This window comes from Vipera ursinii, assembly GCF_947247035.1.
Source record: "Vipera ursinii genome assembly, chromosome: 3".
Taxonomy (NCBI): domain Eukaryota; kingdom Metazoa; phylum Chordata; class Lepidosauria; order Squamata; family Viperidae; genus Vipera; species Vipera ursinii.
This window is the reverse complement of record NC_139516.1, coordinates 211,163,058-211,179,769: the sequence shown is the minus strand read 5'-3', so window position 1 is coordinate 211,179,769 and position 16,712 is coordinate 211,163,058. Positions and strand designations below refer to the sequence as shown.

Here is a 16,712-nt window from a genome sequence, read left to right as displayed (position 1 = left end):
ATCGGGGGACTGGAGGCTAAAACATATAGGGAACAGTTGCTGGAATTGGGTATGTGTAGTTTAATGAAGAGAAGGGTGAGGGGGGACAGGATAGCAGCCTTCCAATATCTCAGGGGCTGCCCCAAAGAAGAGGTAGTCCAGCTATTCTCCAAAGCGCCTGAAGGCAGGAGAAGAAGCAACGGATGGAAACTAGTCAAGGAGAGAAGCAACCTGGAACTAAGGAGAAATTTCCTAACAGTTAGAACAATTAACCAGTGGAACAACCTGCCTCCAGAAGCAGTGAATGCTCCAACACTGGAAGTTTTTAAGAAGAGACTGGACAGCCATTGGTCTGAAATGGTCTAGGGTTTCCTGCCTGAGCAGGGGGTTAGACTAGAAGACCTCTGAGGTCCCTTCCAGCTCTGTTATTCTGTTATTCTATAACCCCAGATCAATTAATCAGTGGAACACAAGTTGCCTCCAGAAGCTGTGGGTGCTCCATCACTGGAGGTTTTTAAGAGACTGGACAGCCATTTGTCTGAGATGGTATAGGACAGGGGCAGGCAACCTTGGCTTTTTTATGACTCGTGGACTTCAACTCCCAGAATTCCTCAGCCAGCATGGCTCCGCTTGGAAACCTCTCCCTTTCCCCTCAGCGTGACTGGCTCAGGAATTCTGGGAGTTGAAGTCCACCAGTCATAAAAGAGCCGAGGTTGCCTGCCCCTGGAATAGGAGGTTCTCCTGCTTGAGCAGGGGGCTGGACTAGAAGACCTCCGAGGTTCTCTTCCACGTCTCTTATTCTGTACTCACGTGTACCATGGAACACCCAAACATTTGGCAGTGTTTTCTGCACTGTGAATTGATCAACAGCGCACCACGGAAAAATCCGCTCAGATACGCTGCCATCAGGGCCGAAGGCCTCATCAGCGCCTGGATCAATTTTGTTAATAAAGCTTCTCTTGAGATGGATGCTATTTTTACTGGAACGATTTCCCCAGGGAAGAATGGACAGATTGCCGGTGGAGCCCCGGGGTCATTCAAGCTTTATCTTTCATTTCTTTCTCTCCTTCTATTTTTTTCAGATGCGCATGGAAATAAAACAAGGGATAGAAGCAAAAAGTGGTTGCCATAGGAGCCCATATGCCGGTCGTCCTTGACTTATAACCGTTCATTTTTCACACTTACAACCTTTGCAGCACGCCCATGGTCACGTGATCAAAATTCGAATGCTCGGCAACTGGCATGTACTTATGCCGGTTGTCGTGTCCCGGGGTCACATGATCTCCTTTGGCGATCTTCTGGCAGGCAAAGTCAATGGGGGAGGCCAGATTCACTTAACAACTTGGTTACTAACTTATCAACTGCAGTGATTCACTTAACAACCAAGGCGAGGAAGGTCGCCAAATGGAGCAAAACTCACTTAACCAATGTCTCACTTAAGAAATCTTGGGCTGAATAATAATGGTGATGATGATGATGAAGAAGTAGTTGGAAGGGACCTTGGAGGTCATCTAGTCCCCTGCTCAGGCAGGAAACCCTACAACATTTCAGACAAATGGTTGTCCAGTCTCTTCTTAAAAACCTCCAGTGATGGAGCACCCACAAGTTCTGGAGGCAGGTTGTTCCACTGGTTAAGTGTTCTAACTGTCAGGAAGTTTCTCCTTAGTTCCAGGTTGCTTCTCTCCTTGATGCGTTTCCCTCCGTTGCTTCTTGTCCTGCTTTCAGGGGCTTTGGAGAAGAGCTTGGCTCCCTCTTGTTTGGGGCAGCCCCTGAGATACTGGAACTCAGCAATCATGTCCCCCCTCGTCCTTCTCTTTATTAAACTGGACATACCCAATTCCAGCAACCGTTCCTTTTATGTTTGAGCCTCCAGTCCCCTGATCTTCTTTGTTGCTCTTCTCTGCACTCTTTCTAGCGTCTCAACATCTTTTTTACATTGTGGTGACCAAAACACCATGCAGGATTCCAAGTGTGGCCTTACCAAGGCCTTGTAAAGCGGTACTAACACTTCACCTGATCTTGATTCTAGCTTGTGGACCTACGTTCAAGGACTATTGGTATTTGTGTCCAGGGGAAACCAAAAAGCCTCTGGATCGATTCATTTGGCTCCCAATGAATGTACGTTTTTTCTTTTTTACCGGAAGCTGTTTTGCACAACTCTTTTATGAGAAACGACCATCGCACCAGGCTGTTTTTCCCGCACAAAAGCCCCGACTGAAGTCCAGCGTTTGAAGGCAGCTGGTTCAGAGGATCAGACTTCTGATTGTCCGTTTGTCCTCTGGATTCCAAACAGCAAGGAGGGCCTTGCTCGATTCTGTCTCTATCCTAGCTGTGTTGTCACATCACTTTGATTCCTCTCTCCACGGGGTCACTCTGGCACAGTCCCTCCACTTGAGAAAAATTCCCTTTTTGGCGCACGTTAGATCCGAGAGCCGAGCCAGAGGAGCAGGACATGCCGGTCCAGAAACATAGTAAGTGAGTGAATGAATTCGTAAAGAATTTTAAAAGTGCATTGCTCGTCCTGGAGGGATTTTGGAAAGCCAACTTAAAATGCCGTTGCCTCGTGAAAAAGCACCCTTGGGTGTTTCCTCCCATCGCGTCCCCGGTTAAGGTGGCTGGACGCCTGACCACCCAAGGAATTCTAAGCCTGGCGCACAAACGGAGCTTCTCCTTGCATCATTCATTTCTAAGCCTTTACACTGAGCCAAGCCGTAGTTTGTTTTGGAGGCGTGCCAAGGAGCAGCTGGCACGCCAAGGTTGCCTGGCACCGCTTTCCCTTTCCTGGAGATCTTGTGTCGAGGCAAGGAGTAGACATCCGTGCGGGATGGGGTTGGAGGTAAACAGACCCAGGGCACTTGACATGTTTGCGGAATGCCTCTCCGTCATCCCGTTTTGCTCTTGGTGTAGTTTGGGCTTCACTCGATCCAGCTTCACTGCTGTGTTAATTAAAGCGCTGTCCATCAAACATCTCAGCCCGAGCAAATCTATGTACCAGGCTGGCTGGGGAATGCTGGAAGTTGAACTCCAGACATCTTCAAAGTTGCCAAGTTTGAAAGGCTCTGATTGAAATGAATTGCTCGGTTTTGGCAATAATCTCCGCCACCCTGAACCTGACACCATTGAAGCCGGTCAAGTGGGTAGCCTGAACCCAGTCCCTCCCAGTATGGAGCTTTGCAAAACCCATGAATTCTTTACCTGTGTGCAACCAGTAAAAAGGTGTCCTTCCTTCCCTCCCTCATCCATTCACCATTTCCTTCCATGCTTCCTTTCCTCATCCATCCATTTCCTTCCTTCTCTCCCTCCCTCCTCCATCATTTCCTTCCATCCTTCCTTTCCTTATCCACCCACCCACCAATCCATCCATCCATTGCCATCCACCCACCCATTTCCTTCCTCATCCATTCTCCATCCTTCCTTTCCTTATCCACCCGCTGTCCACCTACCCCCCACCCATTTCCTTCCTTCCTCATCCTTTCTCCATCCTTCCTTTCCTTATCCACCCGCTGCCCATCTAACCCCCACCCATTTCCTTCCCTCATCCTTTCTCCATCCTTCCTTTCCTTATACACCCACTGCCCACCTACCCACCCATTTCCTTCCTTCCTTCATCCATTCTCCATCCTTCCTTTCCTTATCCACCCGCTGCCCACCTACCCATTTCCTTCCTTCCTCATCCTTTCTCCATGCTTCCTTTCCTTATCCACCCGCTGCCCACCTACCCCCCACCCATTTCCTTCCTTCCTCCTTTCTCCATCCTTCCTTTCCTTATCAACCCACTGCCCACCTACCCACCCATTTCCTTCCTTCCTTCCTCATCCATTCTCCATCTTTCCTTTCCTTATCCACCCGCTGCCCACCTACCCACCCATTTCCTTCCTTCCTTCCTCCCTCCCTCAGGAATTCTGGGAGTTGAAGTCCACAGACGTTTAAGTTGCCAAGGTTGAAGATCCCTGCTACAAACTATTCCAGGGAACTCGACATCCAGGAAAACTTTAGCTCAAGATCGGTAAATGAGACAGACTTTCCTTAAACTGCTCCCTACCAACAGCACCACAGTTTGCTGACTTGGGGGGGAGGTGTCTGTGCTTTTGCCAGGCTGTCAAAGGGCTTTGGCCAAGCTGAATGGACATCCTGAAAACTGCATTTCTAACAGAACTGAAAGCCAGGACAACCATATTTTTAATTAAGGTAAATCAAATGATGAACGGCTAAGGGGAACTAGGTATGTTTAGCTTAATGAAGAGAAGGGGAGACGTGACAGCGTCTTCCAATACTTGAGAGGCTCTCCTAGAGAAGAAGGGGACAATCTATTCTCCAAAGCACCTGAAGCAAAGACAGGAAGTAATGGATCCAACCTGGAAATAAGGACGAATTTCCCAATCGTGAGAATGATCCATCAGTGGAAGACCTTGCCTCTAGGAGTTGTGAGTGCTCCATCCCTGGAGGTTGTCAAGAAAAAGACTGGATATCCATTTGTCCAGGATGGAATTAAGGTCTTCCTGCCTAGGTCACGGGTTGAAGACCTCCAAGGTCCCTTCCCATCCTGGGATTCTAAGATAATGATGGCGAATTTGTTCAGGAGAGTGAAAGGCGAAGATCCCAACAGAAAGGAGGACTGCCCCATACCCACATTTGAGGAATCTACTCATCAGCCGACTGAGTTTCCTGCCGCTAAGCCAAGTTTGGCTTTAATTTGTTAATTTGTTTTTTTATTAAAATTTACACTCCGCCCATCTCACCGCTGAAAGCAGCTGTTGGTTGTGCAGGGAGCAAGCTTGAGGAAGTCAGAAAACCAGGCACTTAAGCCACACAACCGCCTGGACACACAGCAGTCCTGCGCACAAGCCATAGAACAATTTCATTCCCAGAGACCTTGTCCAGGATCCTTGCCCAACTGGATAGGCTTCCAGCTATCTTCTTGAGATGGTCTCCTTGGATAAAGCCCAGGCGCCCGGAACAGCAGGACGGACGTGGTTCGGGTGGCGGTCAAGCCAAGGATGTTCAAGAGGGTCCCGAGAAGACCTCCAGGCATCGGCAGGGATTCCTCGCTTTGCGACGGCCTCAGATCAGCGGCAGCAGCTCATTGGTGAGAGCGTACCTCTTCTCCTGCCAGCGGAAATGAGTGGGCGGCCGACCGGCTCCGTCCTGGTACTCGAAGCCAGGGCTGAGCTCAAAGGCTAAGGAGGACTTGACCAGTCCCACCCCGCCAGCCTTTTCTGGCCCCGGGTGATAGACCCGCCCGTTCTCGGGCAGCATGACCAGCTTCTCCGGCTGGAAGGGCACGGCCAGGCGGTCGGCGCCCCCGCAGAAGGAGAGCAACGGCTGGCCCGAGGGCCCTTCCAAGAGGTGGGTGAAGACGACGGGCCGGTCGTCGCAACGCAGGTAGTTGTGCTCCCGGCCGCAGGGCGACAGGTAAGGAAAGGAGTCCTCGTAGCGGCCGCTTTGGTTCAGCTTCAGCTGCTTGAAGAAGAAGACCAGGAACTGCTTGTCTGCGGGAGGGAGGGAGGGAAAGCAGAGGCCGGTCAGTGGGGCACAGACAGGCCCATTGACTTTGGACGCTGGCGGGGCCCTGCAACACAATGGCTCCCTCTGCTGGTATAGCAGTGGAATGGAATGGAATGGAATGGAATGGAATGGAATGGAATAGAATGGAATAGAATAGAACAGAACAGAATAAGGAATAGGAATAGGAATAGAAATAGGAATGGAATAGAATAGAATAGAATAGAATAGAATAGAATAGAATAGAATAGAATAGAGAACAATAGAGAATAGAGAATAATAGAGAATAGAGTAGAATAGAATAAACTGTAGAATAGAACAGGATAGATTGTAGAATAGAATAGAATAGAATAGAATAGAATAGAATAGAATAGAATAGAATAGAATAGAACAGAACAGAGAATAATAGAGAATAGAGAATAATAGAGAATAGAGTAGAATAGAATAGATTGTAGAATAGAATAGAATAGAATAGAATAGAATAGAATAGAATAGAACAGAACAGAACAGAGAATAATAGAGAATAGAGAATAATAGAGAATAGAGTAGAATAGAATAGATTGTAGAATAGGATAGGATAGAATAGAATAGAATAGAATAGAATAGAATAGAACAGAACAGAACAGAGAATAATAGAGAATAGAGAATAATAGAGAATAGAGTAGAATAGAATAGATTGTAGAATAGAATAGAATAGAATAGAATAGAATAGAACAGAACAGAACAGAGAATAATAGAGAATAGAGAATAATAGAGAATAGAGTAGAATAGAATAGATTGTAGAATAGAATAGAATAGAATAGAGAATAGAGTAGAATAGAATAGATTGTAGAATAGGATAGGATAGATTGTAGAATAGAATAGAATAGAATAGAATAGAATAGAATAGAATAGAAGTGGAAGGGACCTTGGAGGTCTTCTAGTCCAACCCCCCGCTCAAGCAGGAGAACCTATACCATCTCAGACAAGTGACTGTCCAGTCTCTTCTTAAAAACCTTCAGTGATGGAGTACCCCCGGTTTCGGCTATTGCTATGACCCATTGCAGCATCCTCAGAGTCATGTGATCAAAATTCGGACACTTGGCAACTGGCATGTATGTATTTGCAACCTTTGCAGTGTCCCAGGGTCATGGGAATCGTCATTTGTTACCTTCCCAGCCGGCTTCTGACAAGCCAGGTCAACGGGGGAAGCCAGGGTTGGTTAATGACAGCATGGTTCATTTAACAATTGGGGCAAAAAAAAAAGTCATAAAATGGGGCAAAATTCGCTTAACAGCTGCCTTGCTTAGCAGTGGAAATTTTGGGCCTCAATTGTGCTTGTAAGTCGAGGGTTACCTGTCCATCTGGTGGGACACCCCCGTCCCAATAAAGGGCTTTCTCGGTAGTGACCCCTTCCCAATGCAACATCATTCCTCGGGAGATACAGTTGGCCCCCACCCTGAAGGAGGAGGAAGAAGAGGAGGAGGAGGAGGACAAAGAGGAGGATGAAGAAGAGGAAGAGGAAGAAGAAGAAGAGGAGGAGGACAATTGTGGGGTCCTTGGGGCTCTCTTGGTTATTTTCTTGCAGCTGTTCCATTACCCAACTGCGTAACATAATTTGTGGTAGAAGCGAGGGGGTTTGCACTTTCTAGCACTGGTGATCTTACCTAGTTGGGTCATGAAACATCTGCAAGAAAATCACCAAGCTCAGAGAGTGTCAAGGACCCCGCACCTCTGGTCTTCTTCTCCAGGACCCCTCCTCGTCCTCTTATACTACCCCCATCCCTTTTTGCACTGATGATGTTACCTAGTAGGGTCATGAAACGTCTGCAAGAAAACAACCAAGCTCAGAGAGCACCAAGGACCTCACAGTTCTCCTCCTTCTCCTCCTCCTCCTCCTCCCCCCTGCAAACCCCACTCCCTTCTAGCACTGATGATGTTCCCTAGCTGGGTCATGAAACGTCTGCAAGGAAACCACCCAGCTCAGAGAGCACCAAGGACCCCTCATTTCAATCCTGAGCTAGAAATGCTCTTTTCTATCAGCCTTCTTGATCAGCACCTCTGACTCTGAGCACCCGGGAAGACCCTCCCCCTGTACGTTTTCCTTTTTCTTGGAATTCACTCTGGCTGTTCTCCTTGGTGCTGGCAGCCTGCCAAGCATCCCTGGCCCGAAGCCACCCATTCCGTGGCGTTTACAAGCACCAGCAGGGACACAAGTCATAAATTTGAATTATTCGCAGCGCAGCTGCAGCCTCGTAATTGGCAAGCGGGAATCAAGATGCAGAAAAGCACCCTGTTTGCTTTTGCTGGGAGCCGGGTGGGTGGGTGGGAAGTCGAGCGAGAGGCTGCTGGCGAAAGGCCAGTTCCCCACTTCGGAGCATTATGCAACAAGGGCAAAATCCATATGGGTCTGTTAAGGCAAGCGTGGGCAAAGACGACACAAGGTTCGTGCTTGAGGGAGAAGACAGCAGAGGAGAAAGCTATGGGTGGCATTTTTTTTACATGTGATTTAGTGGCTGCAGGTTCCCCTCTGCTTAATTCCAACAGAATAGAATAGAATAGAATAGAATAGAATAGAATAGAATAGAATAGAATAGAATAGAATAGAATAGAATAGAATAGAATAGAATAGAATAGAATTTGAGCAGAAGATAAAATATGGAATGGAATGGAATGGAATGGAATGGAATGGAATGGAATAGAATAGAATAGAATAGAATAGAATAGAATAGAATAGAATAGAATAGAATAGAATAGAATAGAATAGAATAGAATAGAATTGAATTTGAGCAGAATAGAAAATATGGAATAGAATAGAAAATGGAATAGAATAGAACAGAACAGAATAGAATAGAGTAGAATAGAATAGAATAGAATAGAATAATGGAATGGAATAGAATAGAATAGAATTGAATTGAATAGAATTTAAGCAGAATAGAAAATATGGAATAGAATAGAAAATGGAATAGAATAGAATAGGATAGAATAGAATAGAATAGAATAGAATTTGAGCAGAATAGAAAATATGGAATAGAATAGAAAATGGAATAGAATAGAACAGAATAGAATAGAGTAGAATAAAATAGAATAGAAAATGGAATAGAATAGAATAGAATTGAATAGAATTGAATTGAATTTAAGCAGAATAGAAAATATGGAATAGAATAGAAAATGGAATAGAATAGAATAGAATAGGATAGAATAGAACAGAATAGAATTTGAGCAGAATAGAAAATATGGAATAGAATAGAATAGAATAGAAATCTTCTGACAGCCAAGTCAATGGGGAAACTGGATTCACTTAGCAACCGTGTGATTCACTTAACAACCGCAGTGATTCACTTAACCACCATGGCAAGAAAGGTCGCAAAAATGGAGCAAAATTTACTTAAGAACCCCCCGTCTTGCTTAGAAATGGAAATTTTGGCTCAATTGTGGCTGTACGTCGAGGATTACCTATACCAGGGGTAGGCAACCTTGGCCCCTTCATGACTGCTGGACTTCAACTCCCAGAATTCCTGAGCCAGCATGGCTCAGCTTGGGAAACTCTCCATTTCTCCTCAGCATGGCTGGCTCAGGAATTCTGGGAGTTGAAGTCCACGAGTCACAAAAGAGCCAAGGTTGCCTATCCCTGGCCTATACCCAGAAAGTTTTATTCTGCTGGCAATTTGTGTTAACCAAGCATATTTGTTTCTTGAGGAAAGAATCTGCTGTTCTTCAGAAGAAGAAAAAATACAGTCTGAGGCAGTGCTTCCCAACCTTGGTGTGTCTGGACTTCAACTCCCAGAATTCTCTAGCCAGCATGGAAGAAGAATTGCTCCAAAGGCTGAAAAGATGGTCAGGAGCTGGACAGTGAAGGCCCCACTGGTTCTCCCAGTTGGTCATCTCTGTCCAGGAGCATTTTGAGGCTGACTTAAACCAGCGCTCCCATAATGGCCTCCAAGCCAAGCTAGAGAGAACCAACCTGGAATTAAGGAGAAATTTCTTGACAGTTAGGACAATTAACCAGTGGAACCACCTGCCTCCAGAAGCTGTGAATGCTCCAACACTGGAGGTTTTTAAGAAGAGACTGGACAGTCTTTTGTCTGGAATAAAGAACAGTTGCAGGAATTGGGCATGTCTGGTTTAGAGAAAGGAAGGAACAGGGGTGACATGATAGCAGAGTTCCAATATTTGAGGGGCTGTCCCAAAGAAGAGGGGGTCCACCTCTTCTCCAAAGCATTTGAAGGCAGGACAAGAAGCAACGGATGGAAACTCATCAAGGAGAGAAGCAACCTGGAACTAAGGAGGAATTTCATGACAGTGAAAACAATTAATCAGTGGAACAACCTGCCTCCAGAAGTTGTGAATGCTCCAACATTGGGGGGGGGGGTTAAGAAGAGATTGAACAACCATTTGTCTGAAATGGTCTAGGGTTTCCTGCCTGAGCAGGGGGTTGGACTAGATGACCTCCAAGTTTCCTTTCAACTCCATTATTCTGTTATTCTATTGTCTCTAAAGCATACGTTGAGCACAGTACAAGAAGCAACAGATGGAAGGTTATCAAGGAGAGAAGCAACCTAGAACTAAGAATTTTCCTGGTAGTGAGACTAACTGATGAGTGGAACAGAAGTTGCCTTCACAAGTTATGGGCGTTCAGTCACTGGAGGTTTTCAAGACGAGATTAGGCAATCATTTGTCTAAGGTCTCCTGCCTTGGGCAAGGGGTTGGACTAGAAGACCTCCAAGGTCCCTTTCAACTCTGTGGTTCTGTTATTCTATTATCCCCCATGACCCTACCTCAGTGTCTATAATCTGGGTGCAATAGGTAGAATATCCCCCTCAAAGTGTCCATAATCTGGGTGTAATATCCCCCTCAAAGTGTCTATAATCTGGGTGTAATAAGTAGAATATCCCCCTCAAAGTTTCTATAATCTGGGTGTAATAAGTAGAATATCCCCCTCAAAGTATCTATAATCTGGGTGGAATAAGTAGAATATCCCCCTCAAAGTGTCTATAATCTGGGTGCAATAAGTAGAATATCCCCCTCAAGGTGTCCATAATCTGTGTGCAATAAATAGAATATCCCCCTCAAAGTGTCTATAATCTGGGTGCAATAAGTAGAATATCCCCCTCAAGGTGTCCATAATCTGTGTGCAATAAATAGAATATCCCCCTCAAAGTGTCTATAATCTGGATGTAATAAGTAGAATATCCCCCTCAAAGTGTCCATAATCTGGGTGGAATAAATAGAATATCCCCCTCAAAGTGTTTATAATCTGGGTGAAATAAGTAGAATATCCCCCTCAAAGTGTCTATAATCTGGGTGCAATAAGTAGAATATCCCCCTCAAAGCGTTTATAATCTGGGTGGAATAAGGAGAATATCCCCCTCAAAGCGTTTATAATCTGGGTGTAATAAGTAGAATATCCCCCTCAAAGTGTCTATAATCTGGGTGAAATAAGTAGAATATCCCCCTCAAAGTGTCTATAATCTGGGTGGAATAAGGAGAATATCCCCTTCAAAGCGTTTATAATCTGGGTGGAATAAGTAGAATATCCCCCTCAAAGTGTTTATAATCTGGGTGGAATAAGCGGAATATTACCTTTGAAACAAGTGATGAAGTTCTTGACTTTGGTGTCATCCAGGAAAAGCTATTGAATGTGGTCAGGATCGGATGGGGTTGGGAAGGCATGGTGGGGAAGAAAAACATGGAAAAAAAATGAGCAAACTGGAGGCTCCTTTTCCTGAAAAATACAGAATATGCGGAGAGAGTGAAAGACAAGACCTATTGCCTCGGAAATGGAGGCCACTGCTCCACCATCTTGGAGGAGAAGAATGATCTCTTCGCTCGCACAGGCCAGCCTTGAGTCAGTCCATGTGTGAAGCTTATGTAGGAGAAGAGGCTGGGCTGGACAGCGGGGTTAAACATGTCATCAGTTCGGAATGGTTGCATTGTCACAAAAGACCCAACTCCAGTCCTTTGTGAATTCCATTGACCCTTATCTAGTTCCAATTTAGCCTTGATTAGGGGTAGGCAACCTTGGCTCTTTTATGACTCGTGGAATTCAACTCCCAGAATTCCTGAGTCAGCCATGCTGAGGGGAAAGGGAGAGGTTTCCAAGCTGAGCCATGCTGACTCAGGAATTCTGGGAGTTGAGGTCCACGAGTCATAAAAGAGCCAAGGTTTCTTACCCCTGGCCTAGGCCTAGGCCGCTTTATGACTTATGGACTTCAACTCCCAGAATTCCTGAGCCAGCCATGCTGAGGGAAAAGGGAGAGGTTTCCAAGCTGAGCCATGCTGACTCAGGAATTCTGGGAGTTGAGGTCCACGAGTCATAAAAGAGCCGAGGTTGCCTATCCCTGGCCTTGACCATTAGCTGACTAGATCACGGGTGTCAAACTCGATCACGTCACCTGATGTATCGTGACATTTTTGGCCTTCACGGAACCGGGGTGGGCGTGTCCTGTCTGTGACTCACCCAGCCCACGGGCCGCCAGTTTGACACCTCTGGATTAAATTTTGTACTCAGCAATATGACAACGATAATGTTTAAAATTTCTGATGCTGGGAGACAGTTGTTAAGTAAGCTTTGCCCCATTTTACGACCATGCTTGCTGCAGCGGTTAAGAGAATCGCTGCTGTTGGCTTCCTCAGGTCAGAAGGTCGCAAAAGGCTGCGGGATTCTGGGAGTTGAAGTCCACCCCTCTTAAAACATGCCAAGGTCGAGAAACAGGGCCTTAGAAATTACCGTCCAGTTTTTCTTTTCCTACCGACCCCAACTCATTTCCCCTGTAATGTTTAATTCAGGGCCAATTAGATACGCCACAGCAGAGGCAATAACATGAGTCAGCAGCTGAGACTAATGGATTCAAAAGAGCTCCTAGCGGCCCCCAGCGCTGGAACGAAGCGAACATCTCTTCCTAAGCCCAAATCTGCCACTTCGCTGCTTTTCATTTTGCCCTGAAGGTCTCCATTAAGATTTAGCTTTGAATCTGACATTGCCAGCCTCCTCCTTATGTCATTTGGATTCCTTCTGAACTGGAGGAGAAACAGATTTTAGCTTTTTTTTTTTAGCTTTACAAAGCCCTAGTGAGATCACACCTGGAATACTGCAGCCAATTTTTGGTCACCTTATCACAAAAAAGATGTTGAGAGTTTGGGAGAAAAAAATCAGAGAAGAGCAACTAAGAGGATCCAAGGCCTGGAGACTAAAACATACGAAGAACGGCTGCAGGACTTGGGTTTGGCCAGACTAAAGAAAAGAAGAAAGAGGGGAGACACGATAGCAGCGTTCCAGTATTTGAGGGGCTGCCACAAAGAAGAGGGGGGGTCACGTTATTCTCCAAAGCAGCAGAGTGAAGGACGAGAAACTATGGTTGGAAACTGACCAAAGAGAGAAGCAACCTGGAATTGAGGAGAAACTTCCTGACAGTGAGGACAATCAACCAGTGGAACAGAAGTTGCCTCCAGAAATCCTGGGTGCTCCATCACTGGAGGTCTTTAAGAAGAGACTGGACAGTCACTGAGACGGTATAGGTTCTCCTGCTTGAGCAGAGGGCTGGACTAGAAGACCTCCAAGGTCCCTTCCAGCTCTACTCTATTCTTTTGCAGAGGGACACAGTCTCTGGAAACTGGAGGTAGAGGCACTTCTAGACTTACAACTGTGCATTTAGTGACCATTCAAAGTTACAAGGGCATTGACAGGTGACAGGACCATTTTTCACACTTGCAACCATTGCAGGTTGAGGACCAATCATCATGGAGAACTTATCTACAGTATATGCTCGCCAGGAGCCAACATTGGCTTGAAGGCACATAATGAATCAGTTAGTCAGTCACAGAAAAACCCAGCTCTTGACACAAGGCTCTGATGCTGGGAAAGGCAGAAGGAAAAAGCAGAAGAGGACGGCCAGTAGCAAAGAGGGCGGACTCATTTATGGTGGCAAGACCTGAAGGACCACATTAGGGAAGACTGTTTTGGGGGAAATCTACCTGTAATTGATAATACTAATAGCGGGCAATCGATCAATCATGGTACTAAAACTGACCAGGTTTCCATACTCAATAGGCAAGTGGCTGGGTGAGGATTTACTCCTTGTTGGAGAACAACTGACCCAGTCAGGAGGAGGGATCAAATGGGGAATCAGCCTGGATTCACTATGTAAACACAAGCAGGCAAGGTCTGGCCCTCTGCCAAATGCTTATCTAGTCTTTCCCAGGTGAGAGTTGCCAGTCTGGGGGAGATTCCTGTATTATTGGCAGGGAACAATAAAGTAGCTAGTCTGAAGTCTTGTTTCAATTCAATTCAGAACAGAGCTGGAAGGGACCTTGGAGGTCTTCTAATCTAACCCCTTGCTCAAGCAGGAGACCCTATACCAGGGCTGTCAAACTCAATTTCATTGGGGGCTGCATCAGCATTGCAGTTGCCCTTAGGGGGCAACCAGGGCGGGTGTGGCCTACTGGGTGGGCGTGGCCAGAGTGCCTACGGCCTACTGGGTGGGCGTGGCCAGCTCTACCTCGTTCGCATCAAGCGTGCCTATGGGGGCCTGGGCAGGAGTGGGACAGATCTGAGGGTCTCTGGCAGAAGGAGGGTCTCTGGGCCAGGGCCAAGGCAGTGGGGGCCGTTCCCTCACTGTTTCCAGGATGGCTTTGCGGGCCATATGAATTTAATTAATTTTATTAAATTTATATACCGCCCTTTCCCGAAGGACTCAGGGCGGTTTACAGGGTATTTAAAATCAAACAGTACAAAATACAAAAGTTAAAAAACAATTTAAAAAGATTAAATTATCCCTTAACTAAAAACCTCAGTTAAAAATTCTCAGCCTGGGCCAGAGAGCTCAAAGAGCCAGGTCTTCAGGTCCCGGCGGAATGAACGAAGGTCAGGGGCGGTCCTAAGCTCTACGGGCAGCTGGTTCCAGAGGGCAGGCGCATCCACAGAGAAGCCCCTCCCCCTGGGTGTTATCCGCCGGCAATCTTTTACCGGCGGCACCCTGAGAAGACCCTCCCTGTGCGAGCGCACTGGACGAAGGGAGTTTGATGCTGGCAGGAGGTGTTCCCTCAAATATCCCGGACCCAGGCCATTTAGGGCTTTATAGGTCATCACCACTTTGCGGGCCAGATCCGGCCCCCGGGCCTTGTGTTTGACATGTCTGCCCTATACAATTTGGGACAAGTGGCTGTCCAAATCTCCAGGGATGGAGCAACAACTTCCAGAGGCAACATTTGTTCCGCTGGTTACTGGTCCTCACTGTCAGGAAGTTTTTCCTTTGCTCTAGATTGGTTCTCCCCTTGGTTAGTTTCCATCCATTGTTTCTTGTCCTGGTGCTTTGGAGAATAGTATCAATCAATGAGACTAGAGCGAGAAGGGACCTTGGAGGTGAAAGGAATAAAATATTATTCAGTAATTTCTGATGAGTCTAAAGGACATTAGAAGAAGCCACCTGAAAATCCTAAGTAATAATGGTTGTCTCATCTCATCTAAAAGTTGACAAATACAAATGTGACAAGCTGAAATCGCTAGCTAATTAAAACCACAAGTAGTGGAAAAATAACACCTGTAAGTTTAGAGCTCAATACATAACCGCAGACAGTTAAAAAGCAAGCTTTCTTCATAGAATAGTAGATGGTGATAGATAGGATGTGCACAAAGGGGGCTTCTTGGAAAAGGGTTAGGGAGGGGGCAGTGGTTTTAGGCGGTTCGGAGTAGTTTTTGGATGATTAGGGAAGGGGTGTTGAGTGCGATGGGGAGGGGGGAATCTGCGTTGGGGATAGGATATAAAAATGTGTCAAAAAGCTGTTTAAGGTGTGACTGAACTCCTGCGTGGGTGTCAGCTCACCAAGCCTTTGCAAATGCTTCTTTTTAAATAAAAACTTTGTTACTGGAATTCCAAGTGAATTTGTTTGTTTTGGGATATTGAGCCACGTTCCAAACAGAGGTCTTCGAGTCTAACCCCCTGCTCAAGCAGGAGACCCTAGACCAGACATGTCTAACTTGGAACGTCACGTGACGTTGCGCAATGTATCGGGACTGTTTTGCCATTGCTGGCAATGGGGTGGGCACGGCTTCCGCGTGACGCGTCTGGCCCGCACGCTGGCAGTTTTGACACCCCTGCCCTAGAGTCCAGGGGTAGGCAACCTTGGCTCTTTTATGACTGGTGGACTTCAACTCCCAGAATTCCTGAGCCAGCCATGCTGAGAGGAAAGGGAAAGGTTTCCAAGCTGAGCCAGGCTGGCTCAGGAATTCTGGGAGTTGAAGTCCACCAGTCATAAAAGAGCCAAGGTTGCCTATCCCTGCCCTACACCATTCTGGACAAATGCCTGTCCAGTCTCTTCTTAAAAACCTCCAGTGATGGAGCACCCACAACCACTGGTGGCAAGCCGTTCCACTGGTTAATTGTTCTAATTGACTGGTTGACTCAGCCTTCCATCCTTCCGAGGTAGGTAAAATGAGGACCCAGATTGTTGGGGGCAATTAAGCTGACTTTGTAATAATGCCGCTTGGGGTGTGTGTGTGAAAGCCCTAACAAGCAGGCATATACATAGAATGAAGGCTACTGCTAAGCTTGTAAGCCGCCCTGAGTCTTCGGAGAAGGGCGGGATATAAATAGAATTAAAATAAAAAATAAAAATAAAAAATAATTGTCAGGAAGCTCATGGTGGTTGCCGTTTCCTGTGGTCCTTTTCTGCAACCTGCTGAGAAGCAAAGTCCATGGGGAAGCCAAAAATTCACTTAACAACCGCACGATTCCCTTAACAACCGTGGCAAGAAAGGTGGTAATACGGGGCAGAATCCACTTAACAACTGTGTCGCCACAGAAATTTGGGGCTCAACTGTCGTCGTAAGTCGAGGACTACCTGAAATACAAACTTCCCCTGCCCCACTGACTTAGGGGGTCCCTTGCCAGACTTGGTCCCCTGCCCCCCCCAGCCGGAAATGACCTTTTCCAGTTGCAGGGCGGATCCGGTTGCCCCGACGACCTCCCCTCCACTATTGCTCACCCCGCCCCTACCTGTCCCTGGTGGTCGACGTAGTAGAAATACTCGCGGGTGCGGGGCGAGGGGCTCTGGCCTTGCTGGTAGAGAGGCTGTCCGGGCCCGCGACGGATCCCCGGGCGCAGCAGGAAGCCCAGCCCGCCCCGCAGCAGCCGCATCCCGGCTCCGGTCTGGCGGGCTGGCCCGCGGCGGAGAGGAGAACCCGGTTGGTAGGCCGGCGCCGCTCTACCGGAAGCGCTACGGGGGACCCGTACGCCGACGGAAGCGCTCCCCCC

The 16,712-nt window shown here is 46.9% G+C and overlaps 2 protein-coding genes across 2 annotated transcripts in view; both read right to left on the bottom strand.

Moving 5' to 3' along the window:
- LRRC24 (leucine rich repeat containing 24) overlaps positions 1-16,528 on the bottom strand; it is a 37,165-nt gene extending 20,637 nt beyond the window's left edge. Inside the window, exon 1 of the mRNA XM_083360086.1 lies at positions 16,455-16,528. The gene's annotated coding sequence lies outside the window, so the exon portion shown is untranslated. The remainder of the gene's footprint in view (positions 1-16,454) is intronic.
- LOC310638776 (UPF0598 protein C8orf82) lies at positions 3,531-16,691 on the bottom strand. The gene is made up of 3 exons (XM_083360134.1): positions 16,455-16,691; positions 11,044-11,092; positions 3,531-5,468 (listed from the first exon to the last, which is right to left on the bottom strand). The coding sequence occupies exons 1-3, from the start codon at positions 16,593-16,595 to the stop codon at positions 5,041-5,043; spliced, it is 618 nt and encodes a 205-aa protein (XP_083216260.1). The 5' UTR covers positions 16,596-16,691; the 3' UTR covers positions 3,531-5,040.
- Between the last annotated feature and the right edge of the window lie 21 nt (positions 16,692-16,712).